The sequence below is a fragment of the Micropterus dolomieu genome, linkage group LG08, assembly GCF_021292245.1.
Source record: "Micropterus dolomieu isolate WLL.071019.BEF.003 ecotype Adirondacks linkage group LG08, ASM2129224v1, whole genome shotgun sequence".
NCBI classification, from domain to species: domain Eukaryota; kingdom Metazoa; phylum Chordata; class Actinopteri; order Centrarchiformes; family Centrarchidae; genus Micropterus; species Micropterus dolomieu.
The window spans coordinates 16,221,394-16,244,547 of record NC_060157.1 but is presented as its reverse complement, the minus strand read 5'-3'; the positions used below and the strand labels follow the sequence as shown (position 1 = coordinate 16,244,547).

The 23,154-nt window shown below is 41.2% G+C and overlaps 1 protein-coding gene across 1 annotated transcript in view; it reads left to right on the top strand.

The window, feature by feature from the left end:
* The first annotated feature begins 226 nt into the window (after positions 1-226).
* Positions 227-23,154, top strand: part of cacna2d3a (calcium channel, voltage-dependent, alpha 2/delta subunit 3a) — a 125,553-nt gene continuing 102,625 nt past the window's right edge. The window contains exons 1-3 of the mRNA XM_046055582.1: positions 227-658; positions 1,053-1,134; positions 22,508-22,624. Of these exons, the coding sequence (XP_045911538.1) occupies positions 534-658; positions 1,053-1,134; positions 22,508-22,624 (324 nt within the window). The 5' untranslated portion in view covers positions 227-533. The remainder of the gene's footprint in view (positions 659-1,052; positions 1,135-22,507; positions 22,625-23,154) is intronic.

Sequence of the window (23,154 nt, the reverse complement as noted above, 5' to 3'; positions counted from 1 at the left end):
ATCATGAGAGTAAAGGAGGAGGGGGGGGGAGAGAGCGAGAAAGGGGGAGAGAGAGAAGAGGCTGGTCGCATCACCCAAGAGGAGTAGGCGTGCTCTTGTGCACTGCATCGTTTGATGATCTCCCCGGTTCCCCCCTAAACCTCCACTCTCTGCTCTCCGCGGGCGAGGTCGGTCAATCAAAGCGGCCGAGCGGACTTTCTCTCCTGGAGGAGTGGAGCTCGACTTTCCGCCGGGCAGCAGAGCCGTGTGCAGCGCACCGGTCAGCGGGGCCACACCGCGGCACTTTGGATAACTCACACACAGCTGTGGATCCCGCTGTTTGCCAAGACGCATCGCTCATCCGCGTCCCACACAACAGCTGAACACATTGCCATGAATGATTTAGTCAGTCAGCATAGGTGACTTTTAATTTCCCCCATTTTTTTCCCTTGTCATTTTTTGCATTCTTTGGAGAAGGGAAAAAAAATCCACGGTGGCAGCGTAAGCCCAAAACTCGCACTGTGCGCGTAGGGAGGGTATTTTTTTTGCCCAATATGCAGGTGGATCGGAGCTGTGTGGTTTCCAGTGCGTGGTGTTCCTGTCTGCTTTTACTCTTCTCAACTCTAAGCACCAGGGTCACTGAGGTGGGAGGAACCCACCAAAGCATCCCTCCGGCCGTGTAAGTATATGCCCTTTTACGCAGAGGTGCCTCGCATCACTTGATTCTCCAAGTTTCACACCAGAACTTGACGAAATGCCCTTTTTGTGTGAGGCTACAAAAAATATTTGAGGCTTGTTGTGAGCTGCCCCTGAATTTTTTCCACTGCTGTTTAATGGCGTATTTTTTGAGTGTGATGCCTATTTTTTTCTCCAAAATAATGTATTTTTTGTGTTTCAAGTATAAAATTGAAGATTGTCAGGTTGCATGAATGTTCTTGCAAAAAGTTAAAAATCAGTCTAGTCAGTAGTTTTTAAAGCCTATATGTAGCTATATACATATATGCATATATATTTGAAAATGATTCAGAATTTTTGCAGATTGTGTGTCCTGCGTGTATGTGTGCCATCTGCAGGGTGAAGCTTTGGGCTTCAGCATTTGGTGGGGAGATGAAGTCCATCTCAGCAAAGTACTCTGGCTCCCAGCTGCTGCAGAAGGTGAGCATGTTTATTGTCTGAAAACAACTTCAAGTGTTAAATTGAAAGTACACACTGGTACCTCAAAACTCTTAAAATAATATTCAGATGTCCACATGATTGAACTTGAGCAGGGTTTTCTTGCGGGCAGTTTGAGTTTGAGTAGAAGAGAGAAAAGGAGAAGAGATGTATTTTTAAAAAAAGTAGCTCTACTGTCCTTGAGATTTATATATAAATATATATATAAATAAATATATACATTTTTTTAACACTGTCCCAGTGCGTAAGTACACACAGGGACACATTGTATTACTACTGATATTTTTTGCAAAGCTGGAATTATGTGATGCTGTGGGTAAAGTAACTGTTTATTTAAAAGCTTAACAATACCTTTTTGAGAGAGATTGTGTGGATGAGAAAGACCAGCTTATGAGAGGAAATGACTGCTGTCGAGTAATTTGTGAGTTGAGAGAAATGTCACTCTTCATCTCTTAAACTGCAGGACCTGTGCTTTTTAGCCACTTGAGAATTGGTAATGCAAGTTGACTAGGTAGGCACAGATTTAAAAGCTTATTCGGAACATGTGTCTTTTTCAAAGGGTGTCCAATTCACAGGCACTCTGGCAGATAGTATTATAGCAGATAGCATTCACTCACACACACACACACACACACACACACACACAAATACTCTCCACTGAAAGCGTTATTTTTTTGCTAAGCATCTAAATTTTCCTCACATTTCTAACACCCCTTTACCTTATTTTTTTTTTAAACCTCTCTGCAGTTTGTTCCCATCCCTCTTCTGCTCTGCTTTGCGGTATTAATGCAAGATTTCAGTGTCATGGAATGCAAATTTTCCTAATGGAGGGTCAGTTGATGAAGCACAAGTTAAAACTGGCTAATGGATAGCTGGTGGATAAAGGGCCAAGCTGAAGCTAACCTCTCAGCATGTCTGCAGACTCAGTGTTGTGCTTGGGGCCAGCAATTCAGGGCCCTGGTGGATACAGAGAACCACTGTGGTGTGTGTGGCTAGTTAGGTGTCACACAGGCCAGAGATCAGATGTGATGCACCACCAGGACATGTGTCTGTCACTTGCATTGCACATGTGCTCCATAGATGAGTGCACACGTATAGAATCCCCTCACACACACACACACACACACACACACACACATACAATGTATGCACATGACCACACATTGCATATTCACATGCACAGTCACATAGATACAAATGGGGCCTTTAGTGTGGATTTCATCACCCGCTCAGAAGGCAGAGAAGTGGTGTTATCTTTTTTGACAGGAACTGTTCCCCCTTCTCATCTTTTTCTGCCTCCAAAAAGAAGATAACCCTCCCACAGAGTGACGACCTCTTTATGAAATGCAAATGAAGGCCGCAGGGTTAATTGAGCAAAGAAAAGACTGGAGACCTCTTTGTGGGAAAAGTGCATCTTTCACACCAAACTGGTGTGTTGCTGGATTGCACAGTATCGTCAGATGTGCAGGATGTATGAATGCATGCATTCATTTACTTGCAGGCTCTAGCAACAGTTAGTTACAGTGTCCTGTATGTTGTGCCTTATTGTGGATCTGGTACATTCTAGTAGCTCTTGTCCAGAAAAGCTAAGGAGGGACCACAGTTCCCCCGAGGGCACATATGCTTTTAAATAGGAAGAAAGAATGAGGAATATACTCTTGCACATAGAGAGGAGGATGGTACTGAAGAGAAAAGACGAAGGCTTGTGTGTGTGTGTGTGTGTGTGTGTGTTTCCCCCAGGCGGGGGACAGATGGACTCGTCAGTTATCTCTCTGACCCTAGCGTAACAAAACTCCCTTGGAAATAACCATACCCCCGCATGAGTCTCACACGCACACACACACATGCACACACACACACCTTATGCATGCAACTTAAACCTGAATCATGCTGCATACGTGGACAAACACAAGGAATTATCTTGAATGAACAGGCTTTTTGCCACTGTTTTGTACCATCACACCAAAACATTACAAACTGTACAATGTATAGAAAATAAACTAAAAATATTCTATGTGTGTGTGTGTGTGTGTGTATATATGTGTGTGTGTGTGTGTGTGTGTGTGTGTGTATATATATATATATATATATATACTTTTTGCTCATATTCATTGAACCAGTAAATGGGAGTGCAATTTTTTAAAAGCTGCCTGATGACGATGTACAAATCTAATTTGTATGATATATTGGATGATATGAATTGTCATCATTTCTGTCCATTTTTTAAGTTTTGCACCTATTGTGGCTCATTCTGCTACTCTCTGTTCCAAATTAAAATGCTACACTTGTAATTCTTTTCTTTTCATTTGACTCCAATTAATCATCTTTAATGATGTATTCTTAAAAAGTGCGCACCTAAAACCATACATCTAATGACTTTATTTTATTTTAATAGAGTGACAGCCCTAATCCAGGTGCATTAGTTGCTTACTTGAATTTTTTTCAAAAATAATTAATTAAGATGCTTTCAGTAATTTCAATCAGAATTAAAAACAGGTTTGTAGGATCAAGTCTGAATGGATTTATGATTTGAAATAATTGCATTATTGCATGACTACTAAGTTGTCGAACAACTGCAGCGGGTGATTACCACAGCTCAGAAGGTCATTGGTAACCATCTAAAGAGCATCAGTAAAACCGGTGAAGTGAGGTGCCTGTGCAGACCCCAAAGGATACTAAAAGACAGTACCAACCCCGGCCAAAGCCTGTTCACCCTGCTGCCATCCGGCAAGAGATCCAGAAGGATCTACCACCAGACTGAAGAGCAACTTCTTCCCCCAGACTGTGAGACTCCTAAATTTATCCTCAGCACCATGTACGTTTTTTTAATAAAAAAATTACGTTCAAATAAGCTGATATGTTTGCTGCTGTTTTCAGAGAATTAAGTTGGACCAGATTTGGCCTTTCATCCACCACCTTCCGCTCCTGTCTTGATCTGTCCTCCCTTTCCACGCCACAGCCCGCTTCCTGTATCCATCGGAAATAGCTCTTGTTTCAAGGTTATACCAGTCAGGGAGTGTGTGTGTGTGTGTGTGTGTGTGTGTGTGTGTGTGTGTGTGTGTGTGTGTGTTTGCACTTGGTCAATAACACCTTCAGTTTGTTACACAAATCAGCAGTATTCTCATCAGTGCATGTGCAAATACAATACATGTACAGATAGAATACTGTACATACAGTACGTACACTGTGTACACACACACACTTCTGCTTGAGACACATTAAACTTCTCCCACTGATAGTTAGAATTAGCTCTGTGTGTTTTACCCTCTTCACTGCAATTCTGTTGAAATCTTTAATTTCATGTATCATTGAGCAACCTGTCTATATGAGCCAGCCTGGCTGTGATGGCTGTGTCTGTGTGTGGACTAGTTTTCACCTCACTGATGTTATGGCTTTCTGGAATAAAAGTAGTGGGACATTATGTCACGGTGAAATAACTTCAAGCCTCTTGGTAATGGTGAGATATAAGACAAATGACCACTCGATCACCACCGTGGCTGGTTTCCTATTTTTAAAAGCATAGGCAGTACCTGAGGGTGAGGAAAAGGCAGCGAGTGTATGTGCTTTTCAGTGTGTGTGTGTGTGTGTGTGTGTGTGTGTGTATTAAGTTTGCATACCTACTTAAAGCATGCTCAATCAAACATACATGCCGCCTCTCTCACACTCAGAGGCGCATACACAGAGCAAAAGACCAGAGGATGATAGGAAGGTGTAATGATGTGTGACAAGAGTATGCTGGAATCGAGATTTGCCTGGGTGGAGAAGCAGTGTGTATGTGTGTGTGTGTGTGTGTCTGGGTGTGTGTGCATGTATGGTCTCTGATACAGAGTGGTGCCATACCATTCTCTTCTACTACGGCAAGCTGCTGACAATATTCCTGAAGAATGAGCAGAAGAAAGTGTAGAGCAGTTCCTCAAAAAGAAGCGGTGGATGAAAAATATAAAGCAGTATTAAAGTTGTCCTGTGAAGTGAAGAGGCAAAAGGCTTAGAAAGAGACGCACAACATGTGGATGCTAGGTTCATGGAGTATAGAGAGAAAGAGTTACAGAGAGGGAGGACAGGAACGTTCTTCAATTTATATCCACTGTTGTAGATATAGTCATCAGCTTTTGCTCCAAAATATTAATTTGATTTGCGTCAAATAAATGCAGTACACACTGCACTTTTGTCTGTCTGTCTGTGCAGTAAATTCTGCCGTATATATTATCACTGACTGACTAACTGAAAACTAGGAAATGAAAATCTACCAGTTTCACTTTATCAAAAAAATACAGTGAGATCAGTGAATTTTGTCTCGCATGATGTGTTAAGTGATTTACGCACGACGGCGATATATATTTTGATCTACTGGAGACTGCTCTACAAGACATATTTCACAGAAACATAATTTAATATTTCCACAGAAGGCAGTTTCATGTTTGTCTGTTTTGGGGGGAAAAAAATCTATTTTTCTTCTGAATATGTATTTTAGTCACAGTAACCAGATTTAAGAGCATGACTAATTATCTAATTTCGAAGTGGAAATGATTATGCATTTCAGTTTTTCATGTTCATTTCAAATTAATTACATATTTGAATGGGACAGTGGGAGAATGACTCTTGCTATGTGAGTATTTTAATATTTTTTTTTTAAATGTTTTCCACTCAGCCACTCATATTAACAGCACTTGGTTTAGCATTCATTTTCTCCTTTATAAATGTTATGCATATGTCATACTTACAAAGAAATTGATGTTGTTTAAGTGCCTTTTATTTCTTGTTCTTAAAGTTACTTAGAACTCAATACTAGAATGATTTCTGTGTTATACTGTGTAAATATACATGTGAGAATCTATGTACAGTGCCTTGGCTATCAACTGAGAATAATCAGTGCTCGATATACTGAGGTAATGACCACAGTATTGTTTTGGGGAATGGATGAATTTTAATTATCTGAGGAAGAGTGTACATTCTAAAAATATCCACAAATGACATGTAATAGTTTCTAGGATGATTATATAATTTATTTTAAGTGTTTTTAAACAAATAAAAATGTAAAATTAAGTGATATAGTATTCCATTCTTGGAGAAGACCTTTCGACAATCCTTTGAGAAGATATATTTCCAACATTTTGTTAGTGATTTGGGATTGTGCTGGAGTATACAGTACACTAACAACCTCAGTATACTGTATGTAAGCTGCTGTGTTTCAGCCTGGTGGAAAGAAAATTATAAATAATAGGGGTGTAATGGTTCTGAAACCAAAAACCTTCCTTACTCAGCCTCTCTAATCTTGATTTCAGAAATTCGAGTTTTATTCAAACACTTTGGCAGTGCACCTGTTGTTGTCTATCAGCGGCAGCATGCTAGTCGGATTAGCCCGCTTAGCCAGGTTAATTGAGCTCATTTGGTGTCACTGGCTCCGAATGGTAAACACAAATGAGAGACCAGAGCTGGAGGCCCCTCACCTGACATTTAGATCCACTGTACCAAAGCATTACGATTTCCTGGGTAGTCCCTGGGCAGAAATTAGTGTCAAACTGTATGCCGACATTGTTCAACTGATGCTGGGTATGTCTGTGGAAATACTTCAAACATGTCATTTACAACAGTCCGTTGTGCCTGCCCTGTATAAACGAGCGCAAGCTGCAGTTGTTTAGGTCAGAGTCTTACGATGTAGCATTACTTTTATTTATTATAATTTTATTTTTATTAATTATCTCATTGACAGTATTCCAGTATTTGAGTGCATTAACAGTAAGAATTATGGCCAATGAGCCACTGTTGAATGTTTACATTTTTCAAAAGAAATGACAAAAATGTTTTTTTATTTTTTTCCTGCTGTACTTAAAACGCACCAAATTGTGACCCCAGAACCGAGGTACATACCAACTCATTGACAATAAAAAATTGCTTGGAACTCTCTTGTTCTTCAGACTCATTTGAAGAGCAGTTTTACTTATCTCTTTTTGCCCTCTATTTGCACTTCATGCCCCCTGGATGGCATTGTGTGTGTGTGTGTGTGTGTGTGTGTGTGTGTGTGTGTGTGAGTCAGAGTGTCAGTGTGGAAGCGGGCGGAGGGGGAAGTATGTGTGATGGTGCCAATCTGCTGCCAAGGGTGGGTGATGGCTGAGGCGTTCCAGTGTAACAGTGTGTCAGTGAGGGGGAGACGGCTGCAGATTAGATTTAGCTTTGGGAAAATTGAATAGCTGTCAGGTTTGGTTCAGCACGGCTAGCGATGAGGTGAGGGAAGGGGGTGGGTAGGGGTGTGTGCTGATGACTGGTCCTCTTTCCCTAACCTCCCCTAACCCTCCCATTTCTTCTCCTGCTACCTCGCTCCCTCCCTCTCTTGTTCTCATTGACCAAAGCATGATTGTGCTAAATTTGATTCCTCCGCTGTTTATAGAGGGAGAGGGAAGAGAAAGAAGAAGTGTGTGTGTGTGTGTGTGTGTGTGTGTGTGTGTGTGAGTAAGAGAGTAAGAGAGAAGGGCGGGGAAAGATGGAGGAATGTCGTATCACAGAGTTAATTACAGCGTTAGCAGGCCGGAGTGCGGCCTGTGCCGCTATCCTTTTATGTCCTGTAGCAGGCCAGGCTTTAGCCAACACAGCCACTCACTGTAATTAGTGCTTTGTTGGTGAGAAAAGCATGAGAAAAGCCACTGTGAATCAAACACCCTGCCTTTACTGTTGAGAGCTCAGGAGCAGGGAGCAAGGCCCTTTGCCACCGGATTAAAGAACTTAAATTCTTAAAGAGCACAAATGCTGACACTGTGTTTGTGGGCTTAGAAAATCAAGTGTCTTGTGATGGCTTGTTGTTCAGTTTACCTCTTTGATTTATCCCCAGTCTCTCTGACTAAGTTCATATGCCTGCGTGAAAAGTGGTTTGATTTAGTAGTTAATTTGGGTTTGTAAGGAAGTTGATTTTTCTTCCCACAGTTCCCGAAGTTTCTGCGGAGGATAGATACATGCACACACACGCACACACACACACACACACACACACACACAGTGTTTGCATACAGTGTAACACCTTGTGCTCTGTGCTGTTCGGATGATAAATGTGAACACTGAAGATAAATATCCACTGTCATCTGTCATCGGGCTGTTGAGGTCTGGCTCTGCCTCTGTTGGCCTGCTGATAAAAAGCATCTCACCGTGGCTACACCGGACATTAATGGACATACACACACACACACACACACACACACACACACACACACACACACACACACACACACACACACACACACACACATACACAGATTTCTGTAATTATGACAGATTGTTCACCTGATGTGCTCCAGACTCGATTGCATGCTGAGAGTAAACATTACCCAACTTGCTAAAGGGGCGGGACTAGTACTATTAAGCACATTAACGTGTGCGGCATTGTGTGAAGGACTATCTGTGACTTGCTGCCGTCCGCATCAATCATCCTGCTGGTTGTTTGGGTCCACCCGGTGTGCTGTAGGTAAAGATGGCCTGTATAAAGAATTACACTGAATAGAAGAAAGGACATCAGACCCATTACAGCTTCTCCATCAATCACAAATACCTCCTTAAATGTCCTAAACCTCTGCACACTCAGATAATTTTGCTTTTTGTGTTATGCCCAGAATTGAAGATAAGCTGGCACCCCAGCTCTTTCTGCTGTCTCACCTCACTTTCTCCTCTTTACTACCTTTAACCTCTCTGTCAACTCATCCCCCTGTCAACATTTTCACCCATGTGTTTTTGTGCCGTTCTGCCCAATAATTTTTCTGTCTCCCCTTCCCTCTCGCACTTTCTCTCTAAGTCCTCTCCCTCCATCCCTCTGCTTTAATAATGGATAGGATGCAGCTATGGCACTAAAGAATACATGGGAGGGGATCTTGGGACATGCTGGTGTTTTGGAGCGTGTTTGTGCCCACATCGTCGAAAAATAGTTCCGCTGGTCTAGCACAATGGCGTGCACTCCCTGCACTCACGGGCGGCCTTGATATGTATCCCAAGTCACCCCCTCTGCCTTTACAGAAAGACTGCCAACACACACACACACACACTTAAGTTTGGCTGTACTTTATGGAGCCCTGCACTGCGCCCCATTTGCACAACACTTCTCCTAGACTGTGAGAGTGCTGCCAAATCCAGCTCAGTGGGACAACAGTGGCCCCTCCTCCTGATGACCTTCACCTGCACTTGCTATCATCTCACACAAACACACACTTGCTAACACAGGGTGGAGCAGTACAGTTATGCATAAACAGCAATGTGGGAACACATGTCAGCACACACACATGCACTTTAGTTATCCTTTGCCTGCTACTCAATGAACTACCGCTCCCTCAATACACATTATGAAAGCCGTTATCACTCTATCAGTGCGAATTTGTTTTAGTATCCTTTTGTGTCTCCTTTACAAGTCATGTAATGCATTTGTTGGCTTGCGGCCTGCGCTGGCTAATGTGCAGATGACACTGTGGTAATGCTGAGCACTGAGTAAGTGACAAACGATTACTTAGACACAGAGGATCAGTATGGATCAGTGTTGAGCCACATTGATTACATGGCATGTGCAGTAACAATGACAGATACTGTGTGGAAAGTCCACATTTAGTCCACAGAGAGGAATTGTTGCTTTTTCAATCAGATTTAACCTATTTTTCAACTGCATCAAAAATCAATTTCATGTTTTAATCCCCAGTTATGTAGCCTGTGACTTATCCAGTGGTCAAACATGGCACTGGTTTGTCTTAATCATTTAATGGCCAAAGTTTAATTTATTCCTGGCCATGCTTTAGGTGTGTGTTGATAAAGTCTTGGTTTTTCCAAGCATACACAACCTCTTCAAAAACCCTTCACTGGTCTTCAAAACCATTTGGGAGAGCACTGTTTGAGTTGTGATATCTTGTTGAGTTGTACTTTACTAGATCTGACTGAGTCATCTAAAGCACTCAGTTGAAGAAGATCTTTTCAGGTGGCTTCCTTCAAGGAAATTGGCATGTGGCCTGGGTATGGTGGACTTTAAATAGGTAAAATCATATTTTTTTCAGTTTGAGAGGGCTTACTGAACAGAATGCTGGATACAAATACCCCCCAAAAGTTTGATGACTAATACATTTTTATTTTTTTTTAGTCAATAATCAGGTCAATCCAGGGTGTTACTGCTGATAGTGGTAATAACAGATTTATTAAAATCAACTTTAAGCAGAATAGCAGTTATGGACATTCAATTTAATAACTGAGGGTGGTGCAGATTCTGCTGCTCATTATTATACACTGATTATAGTGTAAAGAATACTGGTTTGTAGAATATCACAAAAATACCTTAAGCTGTTAAGCTGCACCACACAGACAAGCAAGTCTGATGAAATGCTACAAAGGTGACACTGCATATTATATGACTTTTTGACATATTTTTGTCATTTTGAATGACTGCTAATGGATTCTGGAGCCTGTCAAGTTAGTTTGGAAAATATGATCAACTATGGCAGCCAAAAATTTTAAATGACCAGCTGTTAAATGTAATAAATAAATGAGTGGCCTGTTTAATATTCACTGGAAATGCAGCAGCTCCATAGAAAATAGTTTGTCCAACAGAGAGCACTGATTGACTGAAGGTGATTTTTCAACTGTAAAATATCCCGCTTAGTATGTGTCTTGGCCTCAGTTCTTTAGAGGGGCTATAGCCTATGTAGTTTTTTTTAATGAATTCACTTATCAAGTAATCACTTTTTTATTGCCTATTTGTTAAGTAGTTAGCGGCAGTAAAATTGCTGTTGGCATGTGGTGTGGGTACGGTGGACTTTTCGAAGGTAAAATCATATTTTTTTTTTTTAGTTTGAGAGGGCTTACTGAACAAGATGTTTGTGGCTGTAATCTGACAAAAAAATTAACCACACCTACACCGCATACTTTTTTTGGTCCTCTTGCCTGCTGATTCTGAACAGTATACACAGCAACAACAACGCAGCTAACAAAATGGAGTCTGTCACCACCAAAAAAAACGGCTGGCTCCCAGTACAACACAGACTCCAACACAAACTCCATGTAAGGTTAAAAATCCACCAAAAAATTTTATGTGTTGAAGCTTGTCACGCCAAACGCGAATCAGATCGATGTTGGGTGAAAACACGGTCAACATCGGAAAAGCATTAGAGTCACGGAGAGGCCTCCACTCCACAGACCCAGAGTCTTATAGGACAGATAAACTAACATTACTGCAAAACATGTGAAATGTATCGTGATTTTGTGTTTTAGTTGGCTCAAGTTAGATAATGTTAGCTTGCCGGCTAACATTAACAATGCTAACGTTATCCATTGCAACATACTATAGTTGTATGACTTGCCACATTACTTCACCTGCTAACGCGAGTCATATTACTATCCTCTGTACCCGTATTATGTCAAAGTGTTGATTTCAGCCTGCAAGAAATGATGTAATGGTACAAACCAAATGTGGAAACGCTTGTTTATACTAGCCTATTGTGATGCAAGGCAGGGACAGACAGCTACATTAGCATGGGTCTGCCGTTGTTTGCTCCGAAACGTCTAACTCACTGTTTTTGTTATTATCCAAAACATTTTAGCTGAGTTGACATTGCTGAGCCTCTCCGATGAAAGATACACAAATGGTTATTGAAAAGCTGGAAGGCTATCTAATGCCAACATATCATTTCAGCTAAATGCAGTCAGTCTAGCGTTATCATGTATTGGTTCAACATCAAGTTGATAAAAATTTTCCTGTAACGTTGCCGTGGGAGTTTACCTGAGTTTCAAGCATTTTGTGCAATGCCGTCTCTTGTAATATAATGTGGCTGCAGTACCAGAGACTGCAGTTTCAGGACCCCCGCAATCCTGGAACCACAGTTTGACCATAGTTATTTTGCAACAGCGCCATCTAGTGGAGTGGCGGGGGCAATGCACATCAACACGAAGGAGTTTAACCCTGCCTGCTAGCACGTCGGCCGACAGGTTAACTGGTCGACATGCAATATAATCAATGACGTATGTTTAGTCACACACTCTGTGATGGTTGTGGTAAGGGTAATTGGCTTCGGGGGGCTGTAAAGAGTAACATAGCTAGCTAGCTAGCCAGCCAGCTATCTGGCAGTAACAAAGTAAAAATGGGTCCTAGGAATGCAGTTCCGGTCCTAGGATTCCGGTCCTGAAACTGCAGCCTCCGGTACTGCACATACACACTCCGCTCATAAGTGCGAGCACATGTACGAGCACACACTTGAGAAGGTAGTGTTTGCAATCTGAAACCTCACCGCTAGAGGCCACTGAAAAGTGCACATGGCACCTTTAAAAAAACAAATGTCAGGGATCCATATCAAGATTGTTTTAAATGATCATTGAAGGATTTTTAGAACTTTGATATCAGCATCGTCTTCACACATCCTGCATTGGTCGGCTTTACTATACTTGATATCATGTAAAAGTGATCAAAATCATATTGTAGTGATGCAGCGGTTTGTAGATGCTGTTTATGTTGATGCTGTTCCAGTTCATATTCCATTATTAACTGCATGCCATCTTTAATTTATATTTTATGTTGTACATTTATTTCAAATTATTCATTATCTTTATATGGTCAGTTCAACTTCATAGTGTCTACTGATAAATGTTTTGCGGTGCTCAAAAGTATTCTTCTCCACTGTAGGTGATACGTTTATTTCCCCCATTTCTTTGTGAGTCTTTAAAGCAAACTGCAGTCCAAGGAGTGTAACATCCCATAATAAATCTCTACTTGCAAGGATGAATATTACCTTTATACATCCACCACAATGTTTTGCTCTCTCCTTCCACTTTCACGCTGGCTGCTGCTAGAATCAATTTGGGACTGTGAGAATGTATGGAGTGGAATAGGGAAGCAGCAGGCCCCATTGTACATGCTGCTAAGCATGAAAAATGTTTTCCACGACTCTTCTGAAACCAACTGAATGCAGGCAACTAAAGATAGACTATGTACTATTAATCAGTTCCATGTGAACAAATTAGACCTGTGCTTGGTGCTATTATAATTTTTGGTGATGTGAATTACAGCTATATGAAAGAAAAAGAGTGGGGTGGAGATGGTAGAGATGCTACTTCCAGTAGTGTTTTAATTTTTGAAAGAGCTGCCTTTCCTTCATAAAGGAATTTCTTTAGGGTAGATATGTTCTCAGGCTGGCATAGATGAAGCCTCAGCCCTCTAGGAGCTTCTGTGTGTATGTGGGTGTGTGTGTGTGTAGGGGTACACCATGATGGCAAGGCATGTGAGGACATTGAAAGATGGCGGTCATTAGAGAGAGCAGGGATTTGGCACCCACTCTGAGGGGCAATGGTGCATACCCAACAGACGTAGTGCACCCTGGGACAAACTCCTGAGCATCGCTACCAGCTATGCCGTAAGGCCTTGCGTGTGTGCATGTGTGTGTGTGTTCATGTTAGTGTACAGCTGTTATTCTACTTTTCCTCTTAATAGCCCTCAGGCAGCCTTTAAACACTCTGTCACTGCAGAAGCACTTACACTCAGGAGCTGCGGGTGTTGAGGAGTGAAATGGGTGAGGTAAGTAAGTGGTTTCAATTATTCTGAAATAAAAAAGAGAAACATGTATGTATGGGGTTGAATGTCGGTTGTCTGCAGTAAGGTTTCATAAATAAGTGATGAAAACTGACTGTGGAAATTATTTAAATTTCAACTTTTATGGACTGCTGCTTCTTTGGTTACTTTTCAGAGTTCCAAGCTAGCTAGTTAATGCCAGCTGATTAACTATAGACTAGTGTGATGGAGGAAATGTACATTCACACGCAAACAGTTTAAAGGGGACCATAGCTCTGAGATAATGAACATGTTTCTACTCCAGCTGATGACTCCTTGCTAAGTTCCACATCTTAGTTGTAAATGATACCATTTACTTTTTCATTCAGTCAATCCTGATGTTAGTGCTTCTGATGACACATTTACACATTTACAGCTGCTGTCACGGCTGTCAACACACTGAAGAATAGGAAACCAGCATGTAATAGTGATGATAAAGAAAGGCTTGTAGGATCATTATTTAGCTGCTGTTATCTGTCTCGACTTAATCGAGCGTTAATCAATCAAAAGCGAAGAGATGCCAGATTTGGAACATTGTTATTAAGCCCAACACAAGGCAGAATTTCGTTATCTTTCATTGTAATCAATTGTCAATTTAACTATGATGTTTTAAAAACATTCAGTGTATTCATCTGGCAAACAAAATGCTCTGTGGAGTAGTTTGGGATTTTTACTGTATCTGCTGTATATGTTCAACAGGTGCTTTTTAATGCCTTCGAATGTGACTCAGCAGAGACCAGAACTAGTTCCTTTATATTTGCCCAGCGACAGACCACAATGAAACCTTTCACTGCTCACTTTTTACGGCACAGTCTTATTTCCTTTCAGGAGTTGCCCTCTTCTCTCACCACATGATTGAGTGGTCTGTCAAAGCTGTGCGTGCGTGCATGTGCTCTCACGATCCACCCCGTTCATTCACAGCGCATTGATCTGACTTTGAGACATCTCCGCGTTATGATCAATACTATATTCTCCCACACTGATAGATTGCATTATGTTGAATGGAGCAGCGACGAAGGTGTGGGCAGTCAGGCAAGAGGAGTTTATGATCCCCAAGTTTTATTTGTGTTTAAAGATGTCTTGTTTTTATGTCTGTGTGATTAGCATTTACACTGAGTGTTTAATTTACATTTTGTCTGTGTGTATGTGTGTGTGTTTTACAATCCGCGGGGAGTGTCTCTGTGCCACCAGATACGGGACTCAGACCAACATGCTTTTGAGGCAGGGAGGACAAGCGTGAAATTAATTGTTCCACTTCATCTCCGGCCGGCACTCTTCTTTTGAGGGAACAATTTGTTGGCTGGCATACAAGGGAGGGTATGAAAAGAGGAGGGCATAGCAACGATTTGGCGTTCCTGGGAGATCCTGTGATCCAGCAGTGATTTCCTGCTGTGGGTTTGGGCTAATGCTCCTGCCCCATGCCAGAGTAACAGACCTGGAGTGTTTCACGGGAGAGACAAATTCAACATCAGTCAAGTTGCAATTGTTTCAGACAGTCTGTCTCCCTTCGCTTAGTTTTTCCCTCATTTCTGCCCGCAGTCGCACACTCAGAGACATATGCAGTAGTGGCTCAGTGATGCTGTGGCAGAAAGCAGAATTTAACTTTAACCTACATGATGCCTCTTGGACCTAGCTATTCTCTTTTTCTCTCTTTACCTCCTTTCTCCTTGTACCCGCTCCCCTCCTCCTCCCCGAGCAATGTTGGCTGTAATTACAAACATGGTTTTGGGGGAGTCAGTGGGCCTTTATATGAAATGATGACAATGCAAGACGTTTGTTCTCCTGAACATGTTCTAGAGGAATACATGTTCTTGCTCTGCAGGCACAAAGCTGTAACTTGGATGAATGAACACATACAAGCAGTGGTTGTAGATGTATTCAGACCCTTTCTTAAGTAAGTGAAGCAATACAACAATCCACAAATACTCCATGACAAGTAAAATTCTTAAATAACCCTACTGTACATAGAGAATTCATTATGTAGACTGAATATATTATTATGGATTATAATATGATTGGATACTAATTAATACTAATGCATGAATGAGTAAACAGTATTTAAAATTTCTATCTTGTCTGTGTGGCTAATTATAACCCACTCATTTTTCTTATGTTTTGCATGTAAATTCAAATTAACTACAGCAGTCAGATAAATGTAGTGGTGTAGTAAGTATATTTCTCTCTGAAATGTAGTGTTATAAGCATGGCATAATATAAAAAGAAAATACTCAAGTAAAGTAAATTGTACTTAATGTACTTAACAATATGTACCACCACAAAATATGAATAACAGATGCTAATCCTTGATATTGATATTTATCAGTTGATGTTGAATTGAGTAGTCTCTTATGGATGAATGAAAGAAAAAAATATATATTTCAGTTCCTTTCTTCCCCTTTTCTCCCTTTTTTCATAATTTTTTGTGTTGTTGTTGTTGATCATCAGTATAGTGAAATAACATGCAAATTGTATCACTAGAAAGTTTGTCATGCACACTAGAAACTTCCATGTCTGTACCACATGCTTGCTCATTTCAGTGGCTCATTACATCAGAGAGTCTGTCAAGTGGACTTATTGGTCTCTGTTTCCCTGTGTTGTCTCCCCTCTACTACTCCAGCACACACACAATTTCAGCGGCTTTTCTGAGCCTTGTCTCTTTTGTTCATCAAGCCCGACGCATCTACTTGTAGTCAGACAAGCAGGCGGATGCAAACAGGGCTGCTTTTTGTGAATGAAAACCAAACAACACAGCTTGAATGAGACTATAGCACACAGAATTGCAGTTCAGGGTAGTATGCTCGGCTCCTTGGCACATGCTTCTTCCTCTCCTTTTCTACTGGGCATGTTCAGTTTCGTTGAGTATGCTAGAGAGACAGGTGCCATCTGAGCAACCAACTAACAAAATCAATAACACTGTTTAAAGTTGGGCTTTTAGTCATTAACATGTAGGTCACCTGATTCACAACTTTAAATAGTTAATTATGAATCGTGATTTGCCCCTTTTGACATTTTAACAATGTAATTCACATGTGTATGTGCTGAAAGAAAATCAGCAATTAATAAGTGAAGAATGTGAAGAGTAAAATTTGTATGTGTGTCTGTGCATACATTTTTTGTGACAGTTGATGTGTGTTTGTGAGCGTGTGTGTGTGTGTGTGTGTGAGAGAGAGAGATTCAAACAGCTGTGAGAGTGGGCCAAGGTAAAGTGGGCTCTGGCGACGCGTAAAATGAGCTGGGATTTGGGGGATTGGGGTTCAGTCTTAGTGTGAAATGGATTTTTTCCCCTTCATTAATCACTTTATTATCAAACCCCAAGGAAACGACATACATTGATATAAACACATACAGCATAATGTCTTTAACAACTATACCCTCCAGCACTACATTTTGAGGAAAGAACAACAAATGTGCTTGTATGCATGTACCTTCCCTGCCAATTACAGAAAAATGATTAGTAAGAGATTTGCGCTCTTCTACATTTCTTTTTTTTGATCTACTGTATGCTTATTGTATAATTTATTGAGTTTTGTCTACATGTGGGTGCGTGTGTACATGCAGGCTTGCACATGTCTCTGTTTCTGTATACTAAAGTGCAGCCTGGATATTGGGATTCTAGCCTCTGATTGTTGTCCCACAGTCACAATGTGTAGGAGAGAGATTAGCAGCATCAGCTCATTCATGTGATGCGGCACAGCAGAAGGGTGGGGGTGGTGGGGTGGATATTGAGTTACCACAGACCATACAATATGTCTCACCACTGCCTGTCTCTGGCTTCAGCACAGTTTAAAGTACTTTTTTTCAGCAAACACATGAGATAGCCTTATCAGCCTATATATCAGCATAATATCTTGCTAGGGGAGTTGTAAAAAGACCGAAAGCCCACCTTTGCACGCTGCTTTTGTCGCCTGTGAATCAAGCTCCTCTCACATGAACGCCATAAAAACGCATGCCCATGCCTCCTTGACGAGCATTTGCAAATAAGTGCAATCTCTCTCATTAGTAGGCTTTAGGCGTATTGGCTTGGCCTATCTGTGTTTTGTGATTTGTGAGAGTTAAAGATAAATGCAGAATATTGAATAGATGGGGTGCAGGTTAGCTAATTTTTGTCTGTTTAAAATAAGTGAAATAGTTAATTGAAGATATAGAAGTAGACAGAAAACAAGAAAGAATGTTCTAAAAGTTAATAGTAGGGTTGGGCCGAAAGATGATGTCCATCGTCCATCGCCAATGGCTGATAGACATCACATTGTTGGCTTTGTGATTTAACCCCCTGCCGCCATTGCTTTTCACCCACCTCAGTAAATCACAGGGTGAGGCTTTATTTTGCCAATTGTATTTGTATTGGCCCTAGCTGAGGCTAATTATCTGGCCAGACATTTTCTGATTAGGTGATCATGAAAGACCTGTTCCTCTTATCTCAATCGCGCGAGACTGTTGGACTGCTGCCGCCATGTGGCTTCATGTGATCCCCTCGGTGTCTTGGGTCAAGCAGTGTTCTGAGTGGCATTATGGCCACATTCCATCTGCCCCAGGATGTTAAATAAAATAGTAGGCTTTTTAAAGGACCCCCCACTGCCATAACCCAACCCCCAGCGCCACACCCCGTCGGATGCCAATTTGATAGAAATTGCCCAACATTAGTTTATAGGAAATACTGTCATAGCTAGGTACGTCAGAATTTTTTTGCTAGCCAACTGAAAAATAATAATAATAAAAAAACATTTAACAAAGGTGATTTTTAACGTTTGGGCTAAAAACAGTCATGTTTGCGATACCACATGGACTCTAATGTAAAGTATGTAAAAGATTTATACAATGGAAATGGATTAAACTTTGTTTGTCATGCTCACAGTGTGAAAAGATCATGTGGAAAAAAATTCAACAGAGTTTTTTAAATGTCATTTTTCTGTCCATTCACCTTCATTATATTGGGGTGGCAGCATCTAATCTCACAGATGGATATTTTAAAACCTAGGCAAATTTAAGCCAACACTTTCTGCAAGTGGTAGGTAAGAAAATGTTTGTCATTTGCATGAATCGACCCTTAAAGTGAACAACCAATGACCCGATATCTCAGCAGTTACTTTTGCAAGTGAAATGATTTCAAATGATGGACTGAACAAGAGCAATATTTTGGGAAGAAAATGGAACAACATCTTTGATGGCTGCAAAAAGTTTGAAGCGTAGCCCATATCACAGGTTAGCAGAAATCTCCTTGGTGAAATCAGGCCAGGTGCACAAACTTGAGCAATCTCCAGCAAACATAACAGAGGCAGATACTTATTAATACAGGAGCCTGAATCTGATTCCTCTGGTTGTCTTCTCATTTACTGCTGTTAAAGTTGCCACTGAAGCCCGCTTCCCTCTCCCCTCTACTGGTAAATTGTGGTCCTGGGCATGTCAGTTGGCTTTGCTGTGATGATGATGTGATGTGAAGAGGATAGCTTCAGGCTAATTAGGCCTGGTCCTGCTCTGGTCAGCCAGACTGAACAGACAGCCTGCGGTCAGCTGGACCCTCTTAGCGTCTCACTGACCACACAAACGTGATCACAAACACATTAGCACTTTCCTTATGCCTTGGTGAAGTGTGTTTCTGTCAGTTTCTGCTCCAGTTCCAGGACACGGATTTAGTGTAGCTGTAGACAAAAATATACTGGTTTCAATAGAAAGAGAGCGAGAGAGAGAGTGAGAACAATTCTTAGCTATGACTGCGTCCGTGAAGTCAGCCCATTCATTTTTATAATTAGCAAAGGAAGTGGGTGCAGTAGAGGAGAGAGATGAAAGGGGAAAGCAGGGGATACACAAACTAGAGTGAAGAAGAAGCTATAGGGAGCCAGTTAAGGGAGAAAGCATAAAGAGAAACCAGTCAAGCCAGTTCAGGTTTGAGCTGCCGCTGACCTGTCAGCTTTAACAGCCCACCACCGCCAACCGGGAACCAGGATTGGCTTAAAACCTAGATTTTCAGTCTCTCTCACATATTGCACTTGTCAGTCAGCCAGTGGGATTATCGCTCTGATTTTCATACGGTTACGGTCGCTGTGATTTGGCTTGTGAGTCATCAGCCAGTCACTTTGATTGGCCACAGAAGATGTTACTTGAGGCTGCAATTAATTAGCAGTGCTGTTGGGTGGGGGGAAAGGTTTGTTTGAGAACATGTAAAACTTGTCGTGGTTGTGGTAGTTATTTAGGCAGCACAGCTCTGAATCGAAAAGGACATTGATGTGTTCAAGTGTGCCTTCCCACTGTTCCTTTCTTTCGTTCCTTGTGTCTGATCCAATCTTTACCATATGCGAAACAGAAACAATTTTGAATGGCGGCACCTTGGCTTTTGAAGGGAATGTTGATACTTCACTGTTCTGCCGTGACATGCAAATGAATTTGGCAGTGAAGGCACCACTTCGGCAGCATTTCAAAGACGCACAGACTGTTCAGTGTTATGGCTATGAGCGGAGTGTTGACTCTATGATATGGAGATAAAGATGAAACAGTGAGTGTGTCCCTGTGTGAACCTGATTTTATTCAACCCTCCTTGGCTTCTTGCTGTCAGTTGCCCTTTGCTGTTCCTGCTGCTTGTTGTCTTTCAATCTCTCTTTCCTGGCTCCTTACTGGTGTAAGAAGTTTTTCAAGATGCTGTTACATTGTACATTGGACAATCGTCTTCTCAAAAGTACCTTAATGTATCAGACCCTCTTTCCACTAATAATTCTTTTCCAAGCACCTCTCTCTTACATGATCATCCTGGTATCACTGGAATGTTGTACCTTCAGGCTCTGGCACTTGCACTCCTTATAATTGCTTGCTTGTAATGATGAATGTTTTAATCAAGTGATTTGAAGTTTATCTATTACCTTGTCCAGTGCAAGTAATGCTCATGTCGTAAAATATTAAACTGAATGTAAATTTGCTTCCCTCTACACACCGCCTTCTGACCTCTCACTTCAGTATTATCTTTCCATGCTCCTTCTGTTCATCCATCATGCTATTCCTCTACTTTCTACCTTTTCACACTTAGTACCACTCCGCCTTCCCTTTCTTCCTCATCCTACCTGTCTTTTTGCATCTCTTGAATCTCTTTGGACCCACACAGCATTTGCTCCCCCTGTCACAGTCTTTCGTCTCTCTTTTTGTTTCCCTTTATCTCTCTTTTTCCCTTTCTCATCTGTTTGTCTGTCTGGCTGTGTCTTTCTCTTGGGACGGAGGAAATGCGAGGAAGCCTGTATCATCTTACACACGCAAGTGGAGAAAGCAATGTGCCCATTATTCTAACAAGATAATGATCAATGATCAAATTCAGTGTCCCCTCTCAGTGTACCTTTTTGTGCTTGACTGTTTCCATTAAGGGCTTTTTTTTTTGCAGTGGCATTGCACAATGAACTGACTTATCTTAGGCATCATTCACTCAAGTGACCAGTATGTTTTGCTCAGCCGCTCTGCTTTCACTTTTGCCACCTTTAGCTATAACTAATAATTCACTCTTATCAAAGGTTTTGGTTTGAAGCAGAAAAATATTCCTCTCTGTTCGGCAGTGTCCTGCAGTTTTTTAAATGATTGCCTAAATCCAAAAGCTGCTGCCTTAGTTTCTGTTGCTGTTCCCGTTCCCCCTCCTACTGTGATCTCTCTCCCCTCGCCCTGCTCCTCGTGTGTGTTGACGCACAGGAGCAGCTAAGAGCATGCGTCTAAGCAGGTTGGCATAACATTAGAGAGGGCATGCCATTTGATATGGCGGTAATCTTCTGTTAAATCCCCCAAGAGTGAAACACAGCCGCCTGCAGCTTTGCACAGATCTCAAAAATGGTTTTCTTTTCTTCTTCTTTTTTTTCTCTGTACGAGTATACCCCCTTGCTTAGATCAGCTCTGAATATATGTGTGTGGCATGTATGGGTGTGGAATTAGCGAGACTTAATGTCACTGTCCCCGGTAAAGGCGTTGGTTAAGCTAAACACCCTAGTATTGGTTTATAGCACAGTAATGTGATTTAGTGTTGTGCGGATACTGAGGGCCTGGGTGTGTCATTGATACTTTAATGTGTGGCTGGTAAAACTTGATGGTGGTTAATAATTCTCTTGGCTGAGCTGATTGGTTTCGTTTATATGTAGATTAGTTTGGGGAAGCAACGCCTACTAAGCTATATTGCGCATTTGGACAGCTGATAATGCATGCTTAGTACTTTGCAGCATTTCTACTGGTCCTTGGTTGTAAATTGTAATTATGTTTCTCTATGTTGTAATTTTACCACTGCTACTACTGGCTACTTTGTGGCTATGTCTGTTCATACTGGAAGAGGAAATCTGTAGTTTTCACTCAGGTTTCTCCCATTTTTTTCTGTTAAACTCTTTTTTTGTGAAGCTGTTCTTATCAAAGATCTACTGTTAGGATAGATGGTGTCATATGCTGTCAACGTGTGATTTTAGTTTATATAAATACACTTGAATTGCTTTTACTTGGTGTAGTGTAGAATCTGCTTTTTATAACTTATCAACCTCAAAAATTGCCAGATAATAAGGTATGTTTTTAATACCCATGACTGCAAGCAGTTTGAATGTGAGAGTATCTTATTTCCTCCCTCACTTTGCTTTGACTGAGAATATGGTTATTTGCCAGATGTGAGCCAAATAATGGGTACCATTACTGCAGATAGGAAACTGAACGTTAGCATGAGCTTACACTGGGACATGCATGCTTTCAACTATCATATCCACTGTAGAGCAAAGTAAACATGCCTTTTTTCAGTCATCACTTTAAGTAAGTAATTGAAATATTGAAATGCAGTAATTGTCACCTGATAACATGAATGTGTGGGTTTTCTTTCAGAAATATAAGGAGTTTGAGAGGGCAGTGCGAGTGGAGGAGATTGATGGACTACAGCTCGTAAAGAGGCTGGCAGAGGACATGGAGGAGATGTTTCACAAGAAAGCCCAGGCAATGAAGGTACTTGTTTCTATATATCTTTTAAATGTGGTATTGTTCTATTTATAACCATCTACATTTCACATGTACTGTAGAATATAACAAATAATAGTAACTATGTAAAAAAAAAAAAAAAAAAATAGAAATGATTTTCAGTTGATCTTTTGCCAGAAAGGCTAAAAAGTAAAGTTAGACTGAGCTCAGCGAAATCACTTGATAAAGTATTTCTTTCTGACCACTATGCTGCTCACCCTGTTGGATATCTGAAGGAGTGTTGTAGTGTCACATTGCCACAGTGAAACCAGACACATCTTGCGTTTGCTATGTGCATGTGTGAGAGAGATATGTGAGAGAACAGGTGCTGTGGGTGAGGCGACAGACAGAGAGGAGCTGTGATCCACCCATCTGTGTCTGTGTCACTTTATTGATCTGCTCAGACCAAACATCATTATCAGAGAGGCCACTTTAGGACAAAGCTGTAAACTTAAACTAAAATCATTTCATTTCAAGTTTTAAATGTTCTTATCCCTTGTTTTGTTCAATTCTGTGTG